General features: G+C 38.1%; 1 protein-coding gene across 8 annotated transcripts in view; it reads right to left on the reverse strand.

Annotated features, from left to right (window-relative positions):
- Positions 1-25,973, reverse strand: part of MTA3 (metastasis associated 1 family member 3) — a gene marked incomplete at its 3' end in the record, with an annotated part of 145,274 nt that overhangs the window by 12,116 nt on the left and 107,185 nt on the right. For 3 of the 8 annotated variants that reach the window (XR_014018547.1, XM_081264653.1, XM_081264655.1), the window contains 5 exons: positions 20,133-20,257; positions 15,283-15,434; positions 13,808-14,030; positions 5,912-5,998; positions 2,608-2,754 (listed from right to left, as the gene is read on the reverse strand). Coding sequence is in view for 7 of the 8 variants with exons in the window: in XM_081264653.1 (XP_081120779.1) it covers positions 2,608-2,754; positions 5,912-5,998; positions 13,808-14,030; positions 15,283-15,434; positions 20,133-20,257 (734 nt within the window). Of the gene's footprint in view, positions 1-2,599; positions 2,755-5,911; positions 5,999-12,442; positions 14,031-15,282; positions 15,435-20,132; positions 20,258-25,973 lie in introns of those variants that run through there. The other 5 variants (XM_081264654.1, XM_081264656.1, XM_081264657.1 and 2 more) reach the window with 4 other exon arrangements.

Below are 25,973 nucleotides of genomic sequence, written 5' to 3' on the forward strand. Positions count from 1 at the left end.
CAAGGAAATGGTTCTTGAGGAATACACAAATGCAGGTATGTTCTAAAATGTGCATTTCCCCATCTCTGTACCCGGTCTTCTTACCAGCTTCCTGAGGTTGGGACCAGAATTCTGAAAAATCTTTTCTTCCTATTCACATGGTTCCTGGTTGTGCTAGAGAGAGCCTGCAAGTCTGGAGGAAGAGGGAGGGGCCTGCTCCTCCTTGTTCCTCCCAACCACACCCCAAAGTAGCAACGGCAGTGTGTGCAGCGTGTGCTTGAACCAGCCTCATCACACTTCTGAGAGACACCCGCACTGGTGGTGGCCCAGTGCCTTCTTCTCAGGGCTTGGGTACCAGAGATTCATGGGTGCCCAGGGCTCTCCATGAGCTTCTAGGCTGTAAAAACCTCCACTTCCATTGCTGTTGTCAAGCCTAAGAATGGTGCTGTTTCCTATGCCCTGTCATGTTCTCTGTTTTGTCCTCCAATAACTTCCATATTGATTTCTTGTATTAAATTGGTTATTAAAATAACTTGTGCAGTTTCTTCTTCGCTGATTGACAGAACATAAAATGGCATCCTTGAGAATCACGACTTCATCTATAGCAGAAATAAATAGAGTTGATTCTGAAATCAGTCATGTTTACGTGAGAACCCCAGACCATCTGAGTTGTACCCATTAACTCTAGAAATTTTAATTCACCTCTCTAGGTCTCATTTTCCTTAATCACTTTCCTTTGTACAATTAATATATGTTGAGCACCTACTAAGTGCCAGACACTGCACTAGGCACAGAATAATGGTATGCAAAACAAATTCCTTGACCTTCCAGAACTTCTTGTTGTGTGAGTCAAATGAGATAACGCATGTAAGAAAGTTAGCACAGTGCAGGGCACGTTGTTATCAGCCTTCCTCTCCATACTGTGACAGCAGAGCAAAGACAAATGGGTCTTGAAGAAAATGGGTCTTCAGCTAACGAGAAAGGTATCTTGCCCCAATTAGGGGGAGGTCTCAGTCAATATAATACCAGAGATTCATGGGTGCTCTGTCTATCCTCCCTGTTCAGAGCAAAGAAGCAACGACCTTGCAGCAGCATTCATTCAGAGGGAAATGGGACAGATGGCGCTAGAGAGGGAACCCACAAGATGGCATTTTAAAGAAATTCCAAGGAGACAGGGACCTGTGATACTGGGCACCAGATACTGAGCTCCAATGCTAAAGGGAAACAGAAATGCAACACAAGCCTGGGACTAGGGTCCAGAATGGCCATGGGGTGAGCAGAGGAAGACACTAGAAAGCTATCACGCCAACAGCAGACATAACAAGTCTTTTTACTATAGAAGGGAAAATATGTACAAATGGTTTTTATATATTTTTTCTTCATCACACTTTATGCTTTCTGCAGCAGGACAATATACCTAGAGAGACCAGGGTGGCTAATAAATGGAAAAGGAAGATTCCAGATTCTATTTAAGCCTGAATCCAAAGGCTTACATGGGCAAGGAAAAGCTGGAAAGAAATCCAATCTCCACATTTTGACATATTATTTTCCTCTGTCTAGACATCAGGCATATCAGGCAAAGATGGCCAATGTTCTCATTAGTATGAAATGCTCCTACAAGACTGTTGTGTGGCCAAATGCTACATATCTACAACACACTGATATCTTTTAAGTGCAAATTAAACTCTTCACCCTCAATTTTTTACTCATTTTGACATGATTATGACCATCAAAAGTCATACTAAGGAAAAGTAACTATGAGAAATTATTAGTTCCATTCCATCTTCTTGCTCTAGGGCCTTGTTATAAGTAATTTACTGTCATAGAAGGAATTTAGAGTTCCATAAGGCATGAAAAGCCTATGGAGAGTTTTATTCACAAATAAATGTCAACGCTTAAATAAAAAAGACAGCTTCAAACTCCAGGACTATTGAGATGAACAACATATACTGCCTGGATGATTTATTGGTTATGTTTATAGTCCAAGTGTTAAGATAATTCAATTCCGCTTGAAGAGTCATTATATGGCCAAACCTAAGAGAAGTACTTTGAATAAGAGATGGTATTTCTTGGTTTTTCCATTTCAAACAAATTATTATTTCTGTATTTAGGACATCATCCAGGCAATTTCTTTCATGACTTGTAGCACTCTTGAGCAATTAAAAAAATTATAAGGTGAAAGAAGTAGAAAACGAATGCCAAATTCAAAATGATCCACAGAATATTGAAGAACCCCCAGAGAGCACTGCTGTCTCAAACATAAGGCAAAATAATCCCTTCTGCTCACAAAAACTTAAAGTGAACAGTAAGTGTGCATCGCAGCAAGAACATTATTACCCAGCAGAAGTAACCTGCTAAATACAGACTTCTTCTCCAAACAAGGCTCCTAACAGATGTGAGCAAAAGGTACCTGCTGAGGAAATGGAGAAATTCACCTGGCATGCTGTCTGCACAGTAGCACATGGCAGTCTTCGCCCTTAATCTCCTACCACATACATTTGGATCGACCATGGAGTAGAATCTATTTGTGATACATTCTGGGACTTGATAGAAGACACACCCAGGTGGGCCATGGGAGAGGAGCCCCAGTCCATCAGAACAGGCCCTGGAGTTCCGGGGCTTACATACCATCCAGGCCATTGTGATGACTGTAGTTTCTTTTCCCCAGAATGCTTAGAGACGTGTGATTCGGGGTAGTTAGCATCCGCTTGGTAGTTGGGGTTTGCAGGCTTGGTGTGGAACGAATAACATTAGGTTTCTTTGCAGGATGGATCTCTGACAGGAGAGAAAAGGTTTCTCAACTCAGAACATGGTATTAAAAATCTCTGTGTACACTTAGGCTGGCTAATGGGCACACATGTCATTTTTAATGAGCTGAGAGTCGGCTCCTCATGAGCCAGCCGTGGACCTGCATAAGGAATCAGCTTCAAGTGATGTTGCCATGGCTTTGCTTATCAAGTAAGCCGCTTCTTCCCCTGCTGGCTGGAGCGCTGAGCCTCAGGTTGTGAATACAAACAAACAAAAAAGCCACTTCAGAAGGTCACTTGCAACATGAGATTTACTGTGGGAATAAAGCACTTGACTCTTCAAAGTATTCAAAATCAAAAATTATCTGCAGAAGTAGCCTCATGGGGGAAAAAAAACACACACACAAAAAAAAAAAAAAAACCCAAAAAACACCTGTGCTCTGTCAAACCAGGAATATGCAGGCCCTGTGGTGTGTAAGCTTTCTGAAAAACAGGATTATTCCTCTGATGTGCAACTGGAGTACAGGACCAGGGTCAATCACTCCCAGCCCAGAACATTTTGATAATGGATGAAATCTAAAACCAAAGTCCAAATACAATAGTCAAAAATAAGATGAAACCCTTTGACCAAGAACAGATCACAAACCTCTAACAAGCATGCAGTACATGCATGCTTAAGTGAAATCCACTGGGAGCCACACAGCCCGAAATCACTTTTACTTTTTGTAAATGGACAGAAAATTGCAATACTGTAGGAATTAGATTTAAGGACCTCAGTCTATTACTAATACCAGTACCTTCCTCCAAAGCCGAACCTGTTTACTGATCCTCAGGTTTATCACCCAGCAAGCCAACTATGTGAGAAGCACCCATCTTCTCACCTCCCACACAAGGGGAGGGCCAAGACAGCCTTATTTAATGAAATTTAGCAAGAGCCATTTGGATTGTAAGATCTTGGTCTAGTCAAAATCCTACGCTTGTCAAATTTAGAAATGGTTTAAGTACTATGAAAAAAACAATGATTTTTTTTCCCCCAACATGGCATTGAAAGTTTGCCACCCTCATTCTTCACTATAACCTCTCTACACCATGCTCCATCCAGACCAGACGATCTGCTTCCCTCAATTTTCCAGGTCCTTGGACCCACTGAAGCCTTTATCTATCTGGTTCTCTTGGCCTCATGAGGAAATATAATACCTTTTCCTATTTTTCTTTCCAACTATTCAAATACTACATCTTTCAAGGCTATGACTGACTACCTCCTCAAGTACACTGCCCTAATGCTCATCAGAAATAACTATTCCTAGCCGGGCACAGTGGCACACATCTATAACCCCAGCTACTCCAGAGGCTGAGACAGGAGGATTGCAAGTTCAAAGCCAGTCTGGGCAACTTAGCAAGACCTTATCTCAAAATAAAAAGTAAGAAGGGCTGGGGATATAGCTCAGTGGTAAAATACTTGCCTGGCTCAACCCTAGGCTGGATTCCCAGTACTCCCCACCCCCAAACACAGACAAAGAAAGAAAGAAAAAGAAAAGACGACCCTTCTTTCAAGAATGTAATGCATGTGAAAACCTATAATTTCCTAAGAGCACCTAATTCTTTGTTCTGTTGTTTTTATTGTGTCCTTTCCCTTCTAGACTAAAATTTTTAAGGGAAAGGTCTTATTTCTTGCTGTTTCCCAAATTATAAAATACGGAGTCTGGAACATAGAAAATATGCAGTAAGATGTCATGTAGGGTTGTGATTCAGTAAGTAAGGACAGAAGGGTTTTGGGCTCATCTGATAGGAACAGAAGCCAGTATGCCCGCAGGAGAAACACACAATTTCCCTTGGAAAAACTGACTACTATGCAATGTTACATTCTGGTGGTCGCTGTTTGAACAATCAGAAACTTTCTCCTTACAAGGTGGGAAGGGGCATCCAGGAGTCAGTCCTGCAAAGAGACACAGATGGCAACCTTCAAGGTACTGTCACCATTATGCAGGCCATGCCTGTAATAACCATTATGATATTCTGGGGAAATATCAAAGTAATTTCCTAGCCCTTGAGATATAAAACAAGAAATAAGGAATAACATCAAAAGTGGAACTGTGAACTTCTGAGTTTAAGGACACTCTGATGAGAACCGGGTAATATATCAAGTTCAAGGTTATACTTTGATTTTTAAAAGACTGGATATCTGAAATCTGAACATTTCTTAACTGTAAGACTGGACAGAGCAATAAAGTTCAATGCAACTCTGAGTATATACATTTCGCTTTTACTGAGAAAATGAAAAAGAAATATTAGAAACACAAAACATGCCATTCTTGCTATATGTGAAATTATTATTTTAGAAGTTATTTCTCTTAAAGCTTTGCAAAAAAAAGGGCTTTGCATAGTTATTTTAAAAAAGTATTCTTGTGCTGTCACGTAAAACAAATTAGAATAACATTTTAAAAATTTAAAAATTAAAGGGAAAAAAGCATTCTTGTGTATTTCAACATGTAAATGGATCATAATCTTTGGAGATTTCTGAGTTAAATGGCACGATAAAAATCAGAAAGCAATAAAAACGTTTCCCTTTCAAATTAATCTTAATTGACACTTCAAAACTTATTTTATTTATGCATGCTGGGGATCAAAGCCAGGCCCTCTCACCTGCTAGGCAAGTACTCTACCACTGAGCTATATCCCAGGTCCCCATAAATAAACTGAAAAACCAATTTTTTGGGAGGTGGTGCTAGAGATTAAACGCAGGGCTTCACACATGCTGGATAAGACTATCAGTCAGCTATACATTCAACCCTTAAATATATTTTTTTCTAATATAGGTTAAAAATCAATTTGATTTTTTTAATAAAAGGAAAGTACACAAATCAATTCTATTTAAAGGATTAGAGATAGTCTAAGATTTAGAGATAGTCTTCATCCTCTAAGTAATAACTGAATAATTTTTTTATTTTTCTCTCCATGCACTTATATATTTAATGATTCTTTTTGAAAAAATAAACATATCCAGGTATGTGTGGGTTAGTAATACAAATTGAAGATTCTAAATCAAACTTACCTATACATATGAAGGTATCCAATTTCACCCATTTGAAAGGCTTGGGTTGAGTTTAGGTACACATTGAGAATGGCTGAATATCTTTAACATATAGAAATTGTTTTTTGAGTTTTTCCTGCCAGAAAATACCCACCTAAATACCCGATGATACATGCCAAAGGTTTCCTAGTGCTTTTGCTTTTCAGTGGACTTCCAGATAGTTCGGCATGTCTGTCTGCATCTGAGGAAAGAAAGAAACATGGAGACAACCAATGAGGCAGATTTTTCTACCTACATCACACACAGTGCAGAAATAAAAAGTGCAAGTGGAAAACAGAGCAAAATACCCATCCGATTCCTGTATAATTTCCTTCTGGGTTTGATAAAAAAACCATTCCTAGTTCTGTATCCCAATACTAAATCAAGGATTTATGTGGAGAACACTCACTTTAAAGCCTCATGTTAAGTGCAGTTAATACACACCTTACACATGTGCACACACACACACCTAAAAAGCAATGGAAATATGCTTTCATTGTAGCCATGGCATTTCTGAATTACAGTAACAAAATCCCCATCGGACAAGACGGAACCAGGCCTATATAGAATCAACCTGGCTTGGGCCAAGGACAACTGACAAAGGCACTCCTCACCCTTGGACATAGATGGAGTGGGTCCCAACAAAGGAGTCTTAACCTAATGTGACAAAACTCAGTGCCATCGGATGAAAGCCTGGCGACAGAAACGACAAGCCATTTGGTTTTATCACTGGTTCTCTATTCCTCGTGTCCTAATATGATGTCATTTGTGTTGAGATCTAAAATGTTACCTGTATGCAGAGTTTTTAATCCAATAGTCAGAACAGTAAGCTACTGTGAGGGTGGATATTAGCTCATAAAAGATTCCATCTACTATTCTTGAACCATGTCATAAGATATTTCAGACCCAGAAAAATAAAGCTTACAACACAAACACTGCAGTTTTAATTAGCTGTCATTAGATGGAAGAGTAGATGTGGAACACAGCTGCACCATGTCAAAGGGATGATACAGAGTTTTGAGGGACAAAATGAAATGTGTACTGAGACTTTTTTAAACTCACAGATGTCATCATAAAGCAGGAGTAGCTTTGGCCAGTGTTGTTTTATGTTCATGCCTTTTCCCCATCTTCACATATTTAACAGAATTGTCCTACAGACTTTCTGATTCTACTGGAAAATTTTTCCTTTTGCAAAATGAGACCACTTTTCTGGGCATACATACAGAAGTTTTCTTTGACACCCACAAATGTACAATTCAATCTGAAATCTCAAATAATTTAAAATGAAAATGAACTTTGTCATGAGCTCTAACCCCTCTTCACCAAGAAAAATCTTCTGAAAACTGTTAAACAGAAGGTGGGAAAATAACATTTGGAAAAAAAAACAAACATTAAAATAGACAAAGCACATACTGCAGAGGGCCTTAAGCACCAGGAAACTAACTTGTGCCCCCAAGCACTGGCTAATTATTAGGCACCCACAGACAACTATAAATGATCCAATTTCCTTTCCTCCTACACAGTTGATTCCCTTTGGGAAAAACATAAAATCAATACGCTAAGAACCTGTTGTTGAATAATAACAGAGACATCGGCAGAAATATAAGCATATTTTAGAGGTGTAATCTACTTAAACATCAGGAAACGACTCAAACTCTATAAGGATCAAACACTGTCAAATCACAGAGCCATAATACTACACAATTCTTAATATCAATTGGCTCACATAAAATTATATTTGGGAAAGGGAAAAGGTGAAAATATTCTTTCTTCTCTACTAATAAAATAAAGCTTGAGTGAATCATCTAAGTTATTTGTTCAATATCTTGGACAAAGGCAATCACTGTATTAACTAGTATTAACTTTGCTCTTTATTCCAGTCTGTAAGACCCAAAGGAAAACTGCCACATGGCTGCAGTTGATGGTCACTGATGGATATTACCTTGGCAAGAATCAACAAAGCCACTGAAGGGGTCATCAACACAATACCAAAAATATTTCATTTTGTACTATACTAATTTGCTTCTACCTTTTTATTTAATTAGTAGGACCGATTATGTAATGTTCCAAGTGAAAATGTATATTACAGGGCATCACTCTTATAGAGACCAAAGCTCTTTAGAAGGATCCATATTTCATTAATCTTCACTATATTTTAAAGAAAGTAGATGGTGGAGAGAATTATCAGTCTCAGTTACCCAGAAACTAGAAGGTGCTAACATGACCTAGTCTATTTAATAGCGAGGAACCTCCCTCAGGAAAGAAACCTAAAGGTATCTAATCCACACTGGTAGAATCCTGGTCTGCAAAGATGAGGCCAAATTTGGTGCCACTTGGTAATCAGTCCTTGCTCCCAAGTTCCTCACTTATCTCTATTTAATCAGAGAGAAGCATTAAAAGTGCACAAAGAAAGCAACCAGAGAAATGCCCAAAGAACCCTGAGGAGCCAGGCATGGTGGTGCATGCCTGCAATCCCAGCAACTCCAGAGGCTGACGCAAGAGGATGCAAGTTCAAGGCCAGTCTCAGCAATTTAGTGATGCCCTAAGCAACTTCGAAAGATCCTGTCTCAAAAATTCCATAAAAAGGGTGGGGATATAGTTCAGTGGTACAGTGCCTTGAATTCAATTCCAGGTACCAAAACAAGCAAATAAAAAATCCTGAGGAAATCAAAATCTGCCCAGACAGGGAGAGCATCCATATCTCACTCAAGTTACTTGACTGGATGTATCTCTTTAACCTCCTACAAGATGATCTATATTTCCTTGAGATAAATGTGGAAGAACAGTCACTTTTATTGTAACTTACAGCTGTATTCATGCAATGATTTGGAAATATGGGGGGGGGGGACAATGAGACAGAAAATCCGCAAAATCCACACACTAAGTTAAAATGCACAAAAACATCTGCATGAGCTTTCCACATCTCTGTGAAAATCACTAGTAGGATTTGCTTATAGAACTATAAAGGCATTTCTAACAAGACACAACACAGGTACTATAAATGTTTTTTATAAACTATATTTAAAAAATATTTAGCAAATACATTTTTGAGTGTGTGTGTGTGTGTGTGAATGTGGTTCTGGGGATTTGAACCAGGGCATTCTAACACTGAGATATATCCCCAGCCCCCCAGCCCCTCTTTTTTTTAAGACAGGGCCTCCTTAAGTTGCTGAGGTTGGCCTTGCTGGGATTACAGGTGGGCACCATCATGCCTGGCTGGCAAATACAACATAAACAAGGTCAAAGACAAAAATGAGGGAAGTATTTATATCACATATCACAGACCAAGAGCTGTTAGATACAAAATTTCCAAAAGTCTGGAAGGCTTCTAACAGAAAACAGACCAGAATAAAAACAGCTGACAGAAAACACAAGATTTCAAATAAATATAATGGTTTCTATCTCATTTAAAATGAAAAATGTAATCTAATGTCAGTTATGCTTTACCTACCAATTAGTTAAGGCTTTGAAGATGGACAACATTGCTGGCAAGATTCTAGAGAAACAGGCATTGTCCAGATGGGATGTAAACTGAAGGTTTTCTAAGGGCACTTGGGTCACAACTATCAAAATTAAAAAGTGCATGTTCCATGATCCAGGTTTTCATTTAGGATTCTACCTCATAAAATACTATAAACATGTTTTGTTTGTTTGTTTGGTGCCAGGGATTGAACCTAAGGCCTCAAGAGCATGCTAAACATTGGGCTCTATCACTAAGCTACAACCCTACAACCCGTCTCAACACATGCCCATTTTAATCATCAATGTGAAATCATATCTGTATAAGGACACGGATTCCAACATCATACCAGAAAATATTGGGAATATGATTTTTTTAACAGGGAACTGGTTAAATTGAAGTATGACAAAATAATTAAGCAGCAGGCAAAAAAAAAAAAAGGAAGTAGCTCTTCATGATATATTAAGAAAGCAAGGCACAGAACAGTAAAACTATAGAGAAACAAAGAATAGACCTATGTGGATTCTTACAGATGTATAGAATATCTCTGGATACTCAAGATGATGATAAACGTTACCTCTGAAGAGAGTCAATCAGGAATGACAGAGGTGATTAGATTTATAACCACTTTTGTACCTTTAAAAAAAATGTAAAGTACTAAAATAAGTAAACCAAAACTCTTCTCTACTGATGTTCCAGAGCTTAACATTTAAGAAAAGTCTCTCTATATAACTGCTAATAGTAACTTCTGCTGAGAAATCTCTAGGAAAACTTGAATTTAATTAATTTTTCATGAAATGGGGTCTTGGGATACTTTCCAAAGTTGTATTCCTGTCTTCAAACAGAAAAATGGCTCTCAGTGACTCCAAAAATCACTTGACACTGGGGAGTATTGCTGCCATGAAAGGCTGGTGTTGATTCAGAAGCACTTTATTACCTATGCAAACTGCCAAGGTGACTGGCAAATCATCAGGACCTATTTTTCTAGCAATGTTAGTTTCATTGACAGAATTCTAACACACCTACTACTTAATGTCAGTGTGAGGATCCTGAATCTCAAAGAGTGATAATCCTGTGCTCATCTGGTGTTTGAGAGACTGTGCATCACGGACAGTCACCTGGTAACTCTGAAGGAAGGTTTAGTGGTAATAACAAAGGAGAAACACCATTTTTTTAAAATGGAGGGAAAGAGCATCACAAGGGGAAGAGACAGGATGTCTAAACTTGATATTGTGTTACTACCTGTGCTGGTTGGGTACAAACCCTGTCAAGGACATGGTACTTTATTTTAGGTCTTAGCCTCCTAATCCATCCTGAATAAGCACTATCTGCATGGTAGACTTGACTTAGGCATTTTACTAATACTAGAATCTTTGGTATGAACTTACATATTCCTACACGAAAGTGTATTATATTATTAAAACAAGTGTTTATATATTTGGAAAAAATCAGTTTTAAAAATAATTTTTTCATGTTTGTTTTTTTTTCATTTTGAGACAGGGTTTCACTAAGTTGCTTAGGATGGCCTCGACTCACAATCCTCCTGCCTTGGCCTCCTAAGTCATTGGGATCACAGGCATGCACCATCATGCCCAGCTCACATGTTTAATCTTAAACATTTGTTGATCTTACCATATACTTCAGTTCCTAAGAAAAAATTTCTTTGGTAGGAAACATTTCTATAGTACCAATTGGAAGCATTTAAAAGGAAGAACACTGTAAATCTGTTTCCCACCCCTTTCTCTTAGTGTTCGTTTCCCTTCCCATAGACATCACTACCTTTGTGTTCTGGGGATTGAACAGAGGAGTGCTTTACTACTGAGCTACAACCCCAACCCTTTTTATTTTGAGTAAGGGTCTTGTTAAGTTGCTGAGGCTGGCCTGAAACTTGGATCCTCCTGCCTCAGCCTCCTGAGTCACTGGGATAAAAGGTGTGTGCCACCACACCCAGTTTACACATTGCTACTTCTTGCTGATTCCCTTTTTACCATACTATATGCCTTAGTACAAGCTTCTTAATGAAAATGAAGCCAAAAAGTGTTCCCGTAATCAACTGAAAAAATTTCCTCTAAGGCCAGGCATGTTGGTGAATGCCTGTAATCCCTACAACTTGGAAGGCTGAGGCAGAGCACCCCTGGGTTTGATCCCTAGTACCAATTTGATCCCAAACAGGGATGACCTTAGAAGTCATAATTGAGGACCCCGATCTCCCTGATCTACTTGAGTTTCTCTCCTTAGCTTGCTGTTTCACTCTTACAGGCTGTCACTCTACAGACTCTGGCTATGACACTGGTTATAATGTTGCTCCCAAGGAAAGAAAAGATCAAAGGGATCAATTTCTACTGTGCTTAAAAATAAGGAGTCTCAAGTTCACAAACTATTTTCTTTTTTCAACATGATGATCAATTATTCTAAAATGTATCAATTAGAACTCCCGATCAATATTTTCAGAATTACCAACTCCCACTCGAACTCAAAGTACATTTATACTGCATCTCAGTGATCCTTAACCTTTTTGGGGAAAAGTTTACTGGGGGGGGAAGACAATTCATTTCAGGGGACCACAGACTTGGTTGCTGGTAGACATCAGGTTATTAACATCTAATCTTCTAACAAACCAAGATCAAGGGATCTGGTGAAGAGCTTATAATCATGTACTATAGGAAGGTAAAAGATAATTTAAGAATCAATTAGATGCAAGGAAAATAATTCATTAGTTGCTTGTCTGAAAAGAAAATAACTGATGGCTGCTGAAACACTAATTTTAAATCTTAAAGTAAAACTGATTATGTTAAGAGTGACTAAGCTAAATACAAAATAGTATATGTTCTTTAAAAAGAAATTTGATTTGCAAGTTTCTTTTTCTTTAAATCTCACCAAAACAAATGATTTTTCTTTTTACTATTATTTTCTGTAGAAATGAAATGCAGGTAACTTAATTGTGATCCTTTTTTAGCAGCATGGTCCTTTAATCAAAGGAAAAAAAATAGAATGGGGTGACAGAAAAGCAGACTTGATTCCAGAATAATCAGAATAAAGACAATGTGTAAATTAACTGAAAATTAACAAAGAGCCAGGGGGAAAAGCAGCTTTCTGAGCAGCCAATTTAGTTGGTGATGGTTTCTTTTCCATTCATAGGAACAAAGATGATATAGAATCCCAGCCAATTTTAATGGAAGAATTTCATTCATTTTTTTCCAAAGGTTTGAACTATTCTTTTTATTTAAGAAATTATATATAAATATATCTGCTTTAAATTAACTGAACAGTTTGGACAAATATATTTATTCTCCAGTTCCTTAAAATGGGGAAGAAAGTGATAACATGAGTCCATGAACTCCGACATGTTACGGCAACACTGACACTGCAGCCAACTTCCCTTCTTTACAAAGCACTTTTCTTCATCTTACAGAGCTTTTATCTTTAAGTTTAAAGCCTTTCAACTTCCAAGTTTCTACTGAACATTATTGTTAGAAACAAAAAATATTTTTTCGGTCATCATTCCTGTCACGGACCTCCTCCTTAAAGTGGAACATCTTATAATGAGATTTCTCATTTCACATATAAAGCATTTGAACGTCTTAAGACTTTCTGTTAATCCAGACAAGGGTTTTCTCATCCTTTAGGGAAAAAAAACTACTCCAGGAGGAGTGTGACCACAGAGCTAACACACAAATTATGTACATGTTTTCAGATACATGGTAGTAGCAGAACAATCCACAGTTCACTGATACATAGGACTTTGGTTCTAACAAAAAAATGAAACATAAGCAAGACTGAATATGTTGAAAATGAACAATGAATCATGTAAATGTTATGTGGTAATATGATATGATTATGAAATGGAAACCAAATTAGACAAATAAGACTGCTCAACCAAAAATTTAGAGGCTACGTACGTTGTAAAAACTAAATGTGCACTTTCAGAAAATTCACCCAAAAATGATTTTATAATTTATTTATAATTTGCTAAACCTTCTAGTAAATACAGCATTTGTTATGAAGCACTATAAATTTCCATAACATTATATGATTTGCAAAAGCTTCTTGGGAAAATGAGAGGTTTACAAAGACATACAATTTCTAATGATTATAAATTAATTTTATTTAAGCCTAATGAATCCACATAAGACAGGACTGTGCTGTCTCAAATAGGGAGTTTCATTATAACACCATCCTCAGGGGTTATGTTGCAGTACTACCTAAGAGGTAAAAGTGCTTCAGTAAGGGCTCTTTCAACAATTCCATCACAAAACCCCACTGGATAGGGTCATCTCCCAATCTTCTGCTGAGTGCTACTCTGATAAAGATTTACAGAGATTTTCCCCCTAGGTTGGCATGATACAAATGGCAGCAGACAAAAACAATTTAAAAAAAAACAAAACAAAACAAAACAAAACAAAAAAACAAATAAAAGGCTGTACACAGAACTTATGTTTATTGCAAACAAAAGAAAGGGGGGGGAGGGGGAGAGGGAGAGGGAGAGAGAAAGGAAGAGAAAATGGTCAGAAAAGCACAACATATAAGGTTAAGAATTTAAAAACGTCTTACATTCTGCCCTAATGGCAGCATAATTAATAGCAACAAACGGCCGTCTTGCTGCCTGCCGCAACCGTAGGGTATTTTTGCAGACCTGACGAGCAAACTTTGTGAAATACGTAGTATGAAGGAAGAAAGCTTGGCGGGTCTTCACTGCAGACTTTGGACTCCCAGTGTTTCGGACAGGCATCCCCTGCATAGCCTGCCGAGACAGGTGACTTCTAACTCGGGGGTCCTGCAAAATCAGAAACCAATGAACATTTAAAGGATAGAACTTGTCAAAACACATTACCACCTGCATCATGCTCAAAGAAAAGCCTGAAATTCAAATCATCCTCTGATGCATCTATAACTTAGGACCCTGCCCCTAAAAGAAAGACTTTAAAAATCGAGCATTCTGGAGAAGAAGGCAGGGAGTACAGATTAGAAATACTGAAGTACTGCAAGAAATCAAACGAATGCTTAGAAGTGGGTCAGCAAGGCGAGAACTGTACTTGTACAGAAGGGTGCACCCCCAGAGGGAACCTGGCCATACCTGGAAGGGCAGTTGGCCAGTTTTTATCCCTAACGAAGCTCTCTTTCGCTCTGATAGGAATCTACAAGATTAGCCAATTTAAAATTGGCAAGGGCATAGAAAAGCGCTACAGTTGTGACTGGATACCTTTTAGGGGAATTTAAAAATGGCTCCATTCTGACCACATGGTTTCCTAATTTAAGATGGCTCCACTATACATGTGACATTTAAGTTACAGTAAACACGTCTGTTTTGTGTTACAGGTTTAACTTTGATAGAAAACATAAATCTTATGATATAGAAGGGAACTGGGTGGAGAGTTTAATACAAACAATCCCAAATTGCATACATAATAGTAAGGAGATTGTCAATGAGATCACTGGATTTTTTAATATGGAGTATTGATATCCCATCAGCAATGAAAAAGAACAGTTTCCCTCTGGCAGACATAGGTGCCTGACATCATTAATCTCTGAGGATTTTATCAAAATCATATTCAATTACTATTCCCTTCAAGATTGCATCCAAGAACTTCTTGTCCCTCCACAACAGCTAGGGGCATAGAAAATGTTTAATTTGTGTTTATTATTTAGTCTACTAAGACATTTTCAAAAGTAGTCAAAGGTTACAAACTATTTTTAAAAAGCAATTAAAACAAACAATTTGTAAGCTCTCCATTTATGTCAACACCTCCCACACACATTATTCTTTTTTCTGAGTATCTCACAAGACTAATATTTTGAATACCTGAAAACATTTGATTTTTCCCTGCTCCTCTCTCCACACCCACTCTGAATACCTTGGTGCTATGTTTAGCTATAAAAACAGCTTTACTCATCTTTAAATTATCCTATACTGTGTTTCCATTATACTGCTAGTACAGTATAGGATAATTTAAATTCCCAAGGAATGAGCTCACTATTGAAAATTATGAATGACATACTTCAATACTAAAAGCCTACAGCTCACATACCTCTGTAGTTGGACTGGGAGATAACTTTTCTTCTTCTGACTGGGTGGGCATTTTCAGGCCTCCATATTTTTTCCAATACAGCCAACAAGTTGCACATAATCTACACTGCATATTGGGTGGGCCCCAAGAATACCACTGGTGAGACTGTGTAGCTGCAGATGGAGGAAGAAGAAAAAGAATGCAAGGAAATTTATAACATCAATTCAAATATCCCAAAGTCACCTTTAGTTTACAATGTTATTTTTCTTTCCCTAGCTTAAAAGCCAAACATAATATATGCACATATTTTTCAATACTCAGGATTCAATAAACCAAATATTTATTTCTACTATATATATCCAGTGTCTGTGGCACCTATTAAGAGGCTATTAGGTGGAGTCTCCTAAGTAGGCATCATGCTGCTAGGGAGTTTGTGTTAATTAAAAATACTCTTATTATGCACATTTCTGGAAAAAAGTTTTCAGAAAGATGATGAGGAGAAGGAAGAAGAGGAATTATTGCAGTATTTAAAATCTAAACCCAGATTCAGAAACCACTCCAGGGGTTTAAGGCACTCAGAGATGTCCCATTGATAAAGCCAGGAATCTAATGGAAACAGGAATCTCTTTGCCATTCCTTTATTTTAGTCAACAAATACTTACTTTAGGATTTCTTCCTTTAAAACCAGAATTACTTTTTAGACTATAAATCCCTATCAAGTGAGCACATGCCATTACCATCACAATAAACCAAAGACCTAAACTGCAGCGGATTCATTCCTTGACTGAACACTGTGAGGTGGTATGAAGCAATCTTTGCAGCTTAAATTGGTGTGATGTAACATTAAAAGCACACCCATGATTTTTTTGGATCCAAGTCTAGGACAGAAAACACTGATGTTGAAACATTAAGTGAACTAAGTACCTAAAACCTCTGACTTTTCTTTGGAAAAATCTTACTCTGATCTGTTAGTTACCTCCATCATATAAAAATGTTCTGATAGTACATTAAAGGTGTCAACACTTTACAAACCAATGTCAACCACAACCAAATATGCCCTAAGGGTGAGGTTCAGTGGCAGAGCTCAGGCTTACCATGTGCCTGGGTTCAATCCGCAGCACTAGCCCCTCCCTCCAAAAGAAAGAGAATGAGAAAATATAGTGACTATTACATTTACTGTCTTGTAGATTATTGGTAACATATGTACTTCTTATTTCTAGAGGATTCCTTGCAAATATAAGCCTTTTTAAAAACCTTCCCTTTTACAATTTGAAACAAATAATAAGTTTTTATATTTATTTATGTTTCACTATTATTATTGAACCCAGAGGCTCTTCACCACCAACCCATACCCCCAGCCCTTTTTCTTATTTTGAGACAGGGTCTCACTACATTGCTGAGGCTCAAACTTAAGATTCTCCCTCTGGCCTCTGCCTTTCGAGGTGCTGGAGTTACAGGTGGGCACCACTGCCCCCTACTCCCAACCCTTTTAAGATAGGGCTTGCTAAATTGTCCAGCTGGTTTTGAACCTGTGATCCTTCTGCCTCAGCTTCCCAACTCAGCTAGGGTTACATGTGTGTGCCATTGTGTCTGCCAGGTTTATTTTTTAAACACAAATTTTAAGAATCCACAGCATCAAGTCATGGCTCTGTGTTGGATTCTGAATATAAAATTTGATGTATAATTAACTTGAATTCAATTAAAGAGCAAATATCAGCTGGGCACAGTGACACACACTTATATTCCAGGAGCCTGAGACAGGTGGATTCCAAGTTTGAGGTCAACCTGGACAATTTAGCAAAACCTTGTTTCAAAATAAGAAAAGGGCTGAGGATACAGCACACCTAGGCTCAATCCTTGGTACCAAAAGAAAAAGAAGAAAAGAAGTAAATATCGCTTGACAAATAGAAAACACCAAATTCTATCATTCTGTAAGTATAAATCTTATTTATTTATTTATTTATTTATTTATTTATTTATTTGGGCACCAGGGATTGAACTCACAGGTGCTTAACCACTAAGCCACATCCCCAGCCCTTTTTTGTATTTTATTTACAGACAGGGTCTGCCTGAGTTGCTTAGGACCTTGTTGATGTTGCTGGGGCAGGCTTTGAACTCATGATCCTCCTGTCTCAGCCTCCCAATCTGCTGGTATTATGGGCGTATACCACTGCATCTGGCTCTAGTATAAATCTTTTATGTATATTAAGATACATTTTATGATAGATATTAACAACATGTTGATCAAAAATATAAAATTAAAATCACTTGTATGTCAGACACACATAAAAATGACAATTAAGTATTTAAATCAGTATTTCACACATGAATGTGAAAGAGATTTGAAAGCTGGGCACAGTGGCATGTGCCTGCAATCTCAGGAATTCGAGAGGCTGAGGCAGAAGGATCATAAATTTGAGGCCAGCCTTAGCAACTTAGACCCTCAGCAACTTCATGAGATCTTGTCTCATAATAAAAAAAACAAAAAGGGCTAGGGATATTCTCAGTAGTAAAGCACACCTGGGTTCAATCCCCAGTGCCAAAAAAGAAAGAAAAGGTTTGAAAGTGAAAAAAGAAGACAGATTGCCAGGTGCAGTAGGGAGCACCTATAGCACCAGCTAATCAAGAGGCTGAGGCAGTCACTACTTGTGTGTGTGTGTGTGTGTGTGTGTGTGTGTGTGTGTATATATATATATATATATATAGAAAGAGAGAGAGAGAGAGAGAGAATAAATTTTTCCTGTGATGCTTTTTCAAGTAACTTATATCACAGGTGTGCATCACAATTCTAGAATCCCCCAACCCTTCTTCTTATTATTATTATTTTGAGTGGCTGTGAATTGCATTAAATTCCTTGGGTTGATTTACATTGAGGGAGAATTTCCTTCCAATAGTAGGACCTAACCCAGACAGAAGTGCATTGACATTTATCACTGTATATAAGGTTAAAGCAATTTGTGAATAAATATGTATATATTTTTATTTATGGAAATAATATCACAGTTAGTTTAAATTTTTATTTAACTTTTCTGTTCACTGATCTTATGAAAAACAGCTTGAGGTTTAAACTCATTAGCAATTTGCTTAGGCATCAATGTCCCCATATCTCTCACCACTAAAAAAAGACTCACAAGTAGAATTTTAAAGTTTTTTCTATTCAAATTAAAAATGAAAAACAAAAGTTAGGCACAGTGACATACACCTGTAATCCAAGTGGCTCAGGAGGTGGTTGCAGGAGAACTGTGAGTTCAATGTAAAAAAAAAAAAAAAAGAGGCTGAGGCAGGAGGATAATTTGATCCTAGGAGTTTGAGGACAGACTGGGACCATAGTGAGATCCCATCTTAAAAAACAACCAAGCCACTACCACTTGTGTGCATGGTTCTTTTTATTTTCACATAAATATAATGAATTTCAAAATCCAAGAACTTCCAATTCAGAGGCACTATCAATGCTATCCATATGAAATCTTGACCAAAAGAATCTAATTTTTTTTTGCAAACTGATTTTCTTTGTGCTCTGATGGTACAGAGAATGGTTAGACACATGTTCATGTCTCATTTCTAGAAAGTCAATACTTGGTGTGGCTCAAGTCTTCCTTAGAGTCAAGAGAAATAATTATATGATTTGATTTTAAAAGTCTTTTCTAATGCTGACACTTAATGTGGGATATAGAGCAGACTGAGTCTTAAAGTCCCTCTCCCATGTCCCTAGGCAGTGAGTAGGTTCATCTACCCCCACAAAGATCTGCCGAGAGCCAAACACTGGGTACAGGTAGACTTTCAATAAACATGTGCTTCCTTTCCTCTCCCACCCCAGGCTACCTTCATTGAAAGAAAACAGATGATGTCACCAATGCCCCATTAAGAGATCATACTAGCCAGTTGCTCAGACCACAAGTCAGCTACTCAGGAGGCTGAGGCAGGAGGAGTCTGAAGGCAACTAAGCAATATCCTGTCTCAAAAAAAATTTTTTTTCTTTTCTTTTCTTTTTTTTTTTTTTTTTTTTGATACTGGGGATTGAACCCAGGGGCACTTAATCCCTGAGCCATATCCCCAGCCCTTTCTGTATTTTAGTTAGAGACATGGTCTCAATGAGTTGCTAAATTGCTGAGGCTGGCTTTGAACTCACCTTCCGAGCCACTGGGATTATAGGGGTGTGCCACTATGCATGGCTCAAAAGATTTTTTAAAAAGAGACAGGGATGTAGCTCAGTGGTAGTGTGCGACTGGGTTCAATCCTTAGTACCAAAAGAGGTGTGTGTGGGGTCATTCTATTGTTGCTTGAAACTTAAGTAAACAACAACCTATCAGTTCATCTCACCATCCCCATTTAACACCCATGGCACAGAAAATACTGCCAGCATAGATAAATAACAGCAGAGATCTAAGGCCAAAAGCAAATGTCACAGATCAACATCTCCCAAACTGGTGCCCTGAAATACCAGTTTATCCCCAGATAAGCCTTTCCTACAGAATTACCAGGCACCTTTAATTTGTCAAATAATACTAAAAAACTCCAAAAGGAAATTTGGTATGTATCATGAGACCATGGCTTGGCCAAAGCTAATCCAACCTTGCACAGTTGAGCAAACACTGCCATTAAACACACAATAGAGCTCTTCCAAAGCAAAGGAAACCCAATATCTACCTTGATGTATGGCACAGAATAAGTACCCAGTGATCGGCCCCTTCATTCCCTGCAGAAGGCAAGGACAGGTCCCTATTCACTATGAGGAGACAATGCCCTGCCTCTACAATGTGCTGACCCCACGATGCTCATCAATCCCACCCCACAGTGCAGGGCTGTTCCCTGCACAAACAGAAGGCAGGTCTCTCCAATAGGAAAACAAAGCCCAGCTGGAGCAAACTTACCGTAGCAGCTCTCACAGGCTCGCCCTAATAGGGGGTTCTGGGGCTGGAACGTGGTCCCCACAGCTCCATTCACAGCGCCAGGCTTGCCATTGCTGGTGGATATTTGGTTGGGATTTGGTTTGCTGCTTTCAGTGAGATGTAAAGTGAGGTGATAAAAATGATTTGTATAACAAGGCAAGAAGCATCACATCTCCTTACTAATTTACTTCAACTAAATAAACCTTAAAAGATTCAGTGAAAAAGAAAGAAACTGGTAAAAGCAAGGTATTAATCACCCACATTTATAAAACAAGGATATGTAACAACAAATCTCTTGTGCCTTATATTCAACAAAGTAAATACAGTTATCTCTGTCGGTCCAAATGCAATTTCATTGGAATATCATCAGATACTTTTGAAAGATACAAGCTATCAGGCTTTCATCATTTATCATAAATTCTTCTAAGCAAACAGAATCATTCTGGGGTAAAATAAATCAGGTTTAAGGCAGCACTGTGTGAGTAGGGAAAGCACTGTCCTCTGCTGCTGCTGAGAAAGTACCTGACTGCACCCCAGCTTTAGAGGGGGTGCCACAAGCACTGACAGTGAGCGAGCACTTCAGGAGCCTCTAAGTACCTGCCCTATTCCTAAGTAGCATTTAAAATTAGAAAAACCAATAACTTTGAGCTTCAAGTTGTTTCTTTTTAAGAAAACAATTTTTAGGAGGAAAAAGGAGACATGCACATTTCCTAGAAACTAAGTCAACAGAGCCACTACACATTTCAATAGAAATGGGCAGTCCAGACATCTCTTACTACTTCCTGTGCAAACATGGCTAACTTGTCCCCATCTACAACAGGCTAAGTCCCGTGTTTAGAAGCCATGGCCAAGAGTACTTCACAGGTGCACACGACAGACATGACTCATTTTGCATATAATTCAGAGCCTGGTAAATCTCCTACACTGAGTAGCTTTCATTCTAGATGAACTTTCCTATTTGGTAGACAGAAAATAAGCAAGTTTAGAAATCAATGCTGAATGAATGAATGGAGACTATTCTGTTATGGAGACCACACTGCTTCCCCATGGCTACTGAGATGTCACAACTACCAATACACTTGGAATCTCAACAGAGTTGGCTCAGGGATTTCCTCTTTCCCACAATTCTATTTAACATTCAAAGTCTACTGTATGAGACTTGGTCTGCCTGAGAGCAAAGACCCTACTTAAGATTTCTTTCTACACTATTAATGTAACTCTCACTGACATCCTTGCAACTACCACCAGAAGAAATCATTTAACCTCTATGTGCACTAAGGTCCCAGTTTGTAAAAACAGGGCTATTATTTATACCTCTAACCTGTGTCACCAAAGTATTTAAGACAAATTGGTTTTATTTTTCTGCAGTACTAGATACTGAACCTTGGACTTTATGTACGTTAAGTAAGCGTTCTATCACTGAACTACATCCCCAGCCCCTAACAAACTGGTTTTAAAAACATGTTAAATCAGACAGAGGGTGCTTCTCTTGTAGTTTTCAGTTGAAATAGTTTTCAGTATGGAATGGAAAGTACTAGTTTAAAATGAATAAGAGAGGGGCTGGGGATGTGGCTCAAGCGGTAGCGGGCTCGCCTGGCATTCGTGCGGCCCGGGTTCGATCCTCAGCAGCATGTACAAACAAAGATGTTGTGTCCGCTGAAAACTAAAAAATAAATATTAAAAAAAATAAAATGAATAAGAGTTCCAAGGTCATATAATACCAATTTAAGAAAATATATATGTACAGAAATGATTGCTCCTTTAAGTCAAATGACTGGCCAGAAGATTCCCAGAAATGAAAATTTCTGACATGTAAAATATGTGATGAAAAAGAGAGAATACAAATTTACAGTTGAGCTGCCTGAAAAAAGAATAATAGGAAGCACAAATTTACTTAGTTGCTCAAGTGAGAATGTTATTTGATTGAATAAATGACTGTTCTTAATTATCATAAACACAAGGAAAATAAGTGTGCCAAGACTACACACATGTGAATCACTTAAAATATCTTCTATAAAACCAGGTACTTAAAGTCAAATCTCAGGAGACAAGTGATATCATTGTGACAATTTGTGACTGTTAAGACACACATAAAAATTTTTTTAAAAGACACATTATATGAAATTGCCCAGGCTGGGGATATAGCTCAGTGGTAGAGCCCTTGCCTATCATGCACAATGCACAATTCCCAGCACAACAAAAAGAAATAAGTAGAAATAATTTGGGGGCTGGGGTTGTGGCTCAGCATATGCTAGAGTGCTCACCTAGCATATGCAAGGCCCTGAGTTTGATCCTCAGAACTACATAAAAATAAATAAATAAAATAAAGGTATTGTGTTGAACTACAACTAAAAAATAAATATTAAAAAAAAAAAGAAAGAAATTTCCCTTCCTTTTATCTAGCTCCCAAACCATACCTTCCTCCTCTGTGCTCTGGGTTCCAAGGTATCAGCCCTCATGAGAACTCTGTACAGTTGGTTCTCTTCCCTGACCTTTCCCTTTCCTCTTACTACCGGTTACACACATTTCTCCCATTTAAGACACTCTCCAGCGCCCTCTCTCTCTACTGCCCACATTTCTGTGGCTCATATGCAGTCTTCACCACTCCCATGAAGATCACCATAACCTCTTTAGTGCTAAATTGCTCTTTTTCACATCTGACAAATCTCTTTCCCTCCTTAAAACACACTCCTCTTCTTGGCTTCTGTAAAACCATATGACCTGGCTATCCATTTTTAGCTATCATACACTATTTGATCTGTAAATGTTGAATTTATTCAAGACTTGATCCAAAGCCCTTTTCTTGCAGCTCTCCCTCAGAAATCTCGTCTATGGTTCAAACATAATTACTGTGTGCTGATTTAGCTGTGTTTCTATCTCTAGCTCAAGACCTCTCCGAGTTTAGAGCAATATAACATGTTGATAGCAGATTCAACACTACTTTTGGATAGAGCCAACTCAAAATGACCTCACCTGATTTTGTGCCATGGTTTCTGAGCTTGGTGAATAGCAGGACAGTCCACCTAACTGTGCTGACCAGAAATCTGGAATTCAATTTTGACAAGCAAAAGCCAATCACTTCCAAATATCACACCATTTCCAGGGCTCAAGTCCTTGCCTCTCCTCCCCGAAGTGGTCTCTGTACATCTTACTCTTACTTTCCTTCCCCAACCATTTTCTAAACAGTGATCTTCAAGTGCAAATCTGACCATGATACTTCTCTATTCAAAATTCATTTCCACTGGGCTGGGATGTGGCTCAAGCGGTAGCGCGCTCGCCTGGCATGCGTGTGGCCCGGGTTCGATCCTCGGCACCACATACAAACAAAGATGTTGTGTCCGTCGAAAACTAAAAAATAAATATTAAAAATTCTCTCTCTCTTAAAAAAAAAAAATTCCTTTCCACTGTCTATCACTCTAGCCTTCCATGGCTCACCACACCTTTTCCACACCAGCCACACTACCTTTCTGCTCTTCAACTGTGCTCTGCCCCTTCCCTTCCCATCTAAGGATCCCACTGGCCTGGAGTTCCTCCATTATTGCTCAGTCTCTCCTCAAAGTACACGCAAACTCACTTCCTTGAAGGCTTTCTTGGGAGCATCAACTAAACTGGGGCCCCAAGGATAAACTCGCCTTCTATGCCATACAGCGCTCCCCATGCTGCATCTTTACCGTCTTGTTCCCCTTACCTGCCCCCTCTAGAGGCCAGTCTGTCTTCTCAACCTTGTTACCTCTAGCACTGAGCAGGATGTTTTGAATATGGGAGGCTGCCATGCTCAAAACATGACAGACTTATTTATTTTAGTTGTAGGTGGACACAATACCTTTATTTGTTTTTATTTTTATGTGGTGCTGGGGATCGAACCCAGTGCTTCACGTATGTGAGGCAAGCACCCTACCACTGAGCCACAACCCAGTTCTTAATCTGTTACCTTTCAAAAAAAAATTTTTATTTATTTATTTTTAGCTGTAGTTGAACACAACATCTTTATTTTACTTATTTACGTGTATGTGGTGTTGAGGATTGAACCTAGAGCCTCCCATGTTTGAGGTGAGCGCTCTACCACTGAGCCACAACTCCAGCCCAATCTAATACGTTTTAAAACAACTCATTTCAGAGTTAATTTGGAAATTTATGGAAAGACTCACAATCTTATCAAACTCAGTAATTCAGTTGCATATTTTTGAACACTGGATATGTCTTAAATATATGTTTTTTAAGTATTATTAGAAACTGTCTTGATTTCTAAAAATCATTCACTTAGAGCAGGGTTTGGGAAATAGGCATTGTCTTAACATGACAATGATTTTAAACCCAAAGGATAATAACAGGATGCTAGACAACTAAAACAACTGAAACCTATCCATTACTAATTGAACATTTACAAAGTAGGATTCTAATTACCACTAGAACGAAGAAAACAATATAAAATCCTTTTTTGTAAAGGGCCAGATAGTTATGCATTTTAAGCAATTTCAGTTGCACCCACTGAATTCTGCCACTGTAGTCTGAAAGCAGGCAATACATAAATGAATATGTGTGTGTTTCAATTAAACTATTTACCAAAAAAAGATAGATCAGATTTGGCCCACGTACTATAGCTTGCTGATCCATGGCTTAGATCAAGACACCAAAGTCAATGTAAAGCAGGAAACAACAACAACAATTATCCGGCTGTGTGTAGGGACAAATACCTATTATCCCAGCTATTCAGGAGGTTGAGGCAGAAAGATCCCAAATCCAAGGCCAACCTGGGCAATTTAAGGAGACTCTGTCTCAAAAACAAAAAACAAAAAGGGCTCGGGGTATGACTCATTGGTAGAGCACCCCTGGGTTCAATCCTTAGTACTGCAAAAACAAACCAAAAAACCAACTCTCTGTGTTAGTTGGTCAGAAATGGTTAAAGATACCAGCCCTGTGATGTTGGCAACACTGAAGTACAAGGAAGTTGATATGCTTACTTTATGAACATCAAATACATGTGAGTTGCAACAGTATCCTCTTTGAGGTCGTATTTTTATAAATCAGTCACATACAATATGTAAATGAAAAGGAACAAAAAAAAAATCACTCTGTAGAAGAGATATAATCATAAGGGACCTATAAATTCCATGTTTTAAAATTATAACAGTTATGTGCTTAGAGATAAAAGATGAATACAAAAGATCATAATTCACTGCCCTTGAGGCATTCTATATGTAAAAAACATCTATCATGCAATATATTAAAATTCTGTAACTAAAGGTAAAGTATAAAATGACTGTATTTAAGCTCTAAGAATGAGAAAAATTTTGGAACAGCACACAGAAATTTATAATAAATTTCACTTTAATTCCCAAGGAATCTAGGATAGTACTATATACATAGTGCTCAAAAAACTAATTTTTCCTTAACAAATGAATAATGAAACTTTGAAGAACTCAATAAAATTGTGTAATTCATCTAAAATACAACAAATGAAAAGAAAACTGGCATTCATTTTGACATGGCAATGACCTGTAAACCCAAAGAACTAAAAAGAATGCCAGACACCTAAAACAAATGAAACCTGCCATTACTTATTGAACAGTTCTAATTACCATTTGAACAAAGAAAACAATGCAAAATCCTCAACCAAATAATTCAAAGGACATACCTCAAAGAGGCAATGAACATCACCCAAACAAGTTCAAGTTTCCAGCTTTGTGAAACACATTTGCTTGCACTAATACAGAGTTAGTTCCATGGGTTAGTTTTGGACACTTTGTCTACAGTTTTGTTGGAAACACAGAACACGCTCTCTTTTCCTAGTCCTTGGGTTAGTCTATATGTGGTTTCTCTTAC

Source organism: Spermophilus citellus, assembly GCF_964194105.1.
Source record: "Spermophilus citellus genome assembly, chromosome: 13".
NCBI classification, from domain to species: Eukaryota; Metazoa; Chordata; class Mammalia; order Rodentia; family Sciuridae; genus Spermophilus; species Spermophilus citellus.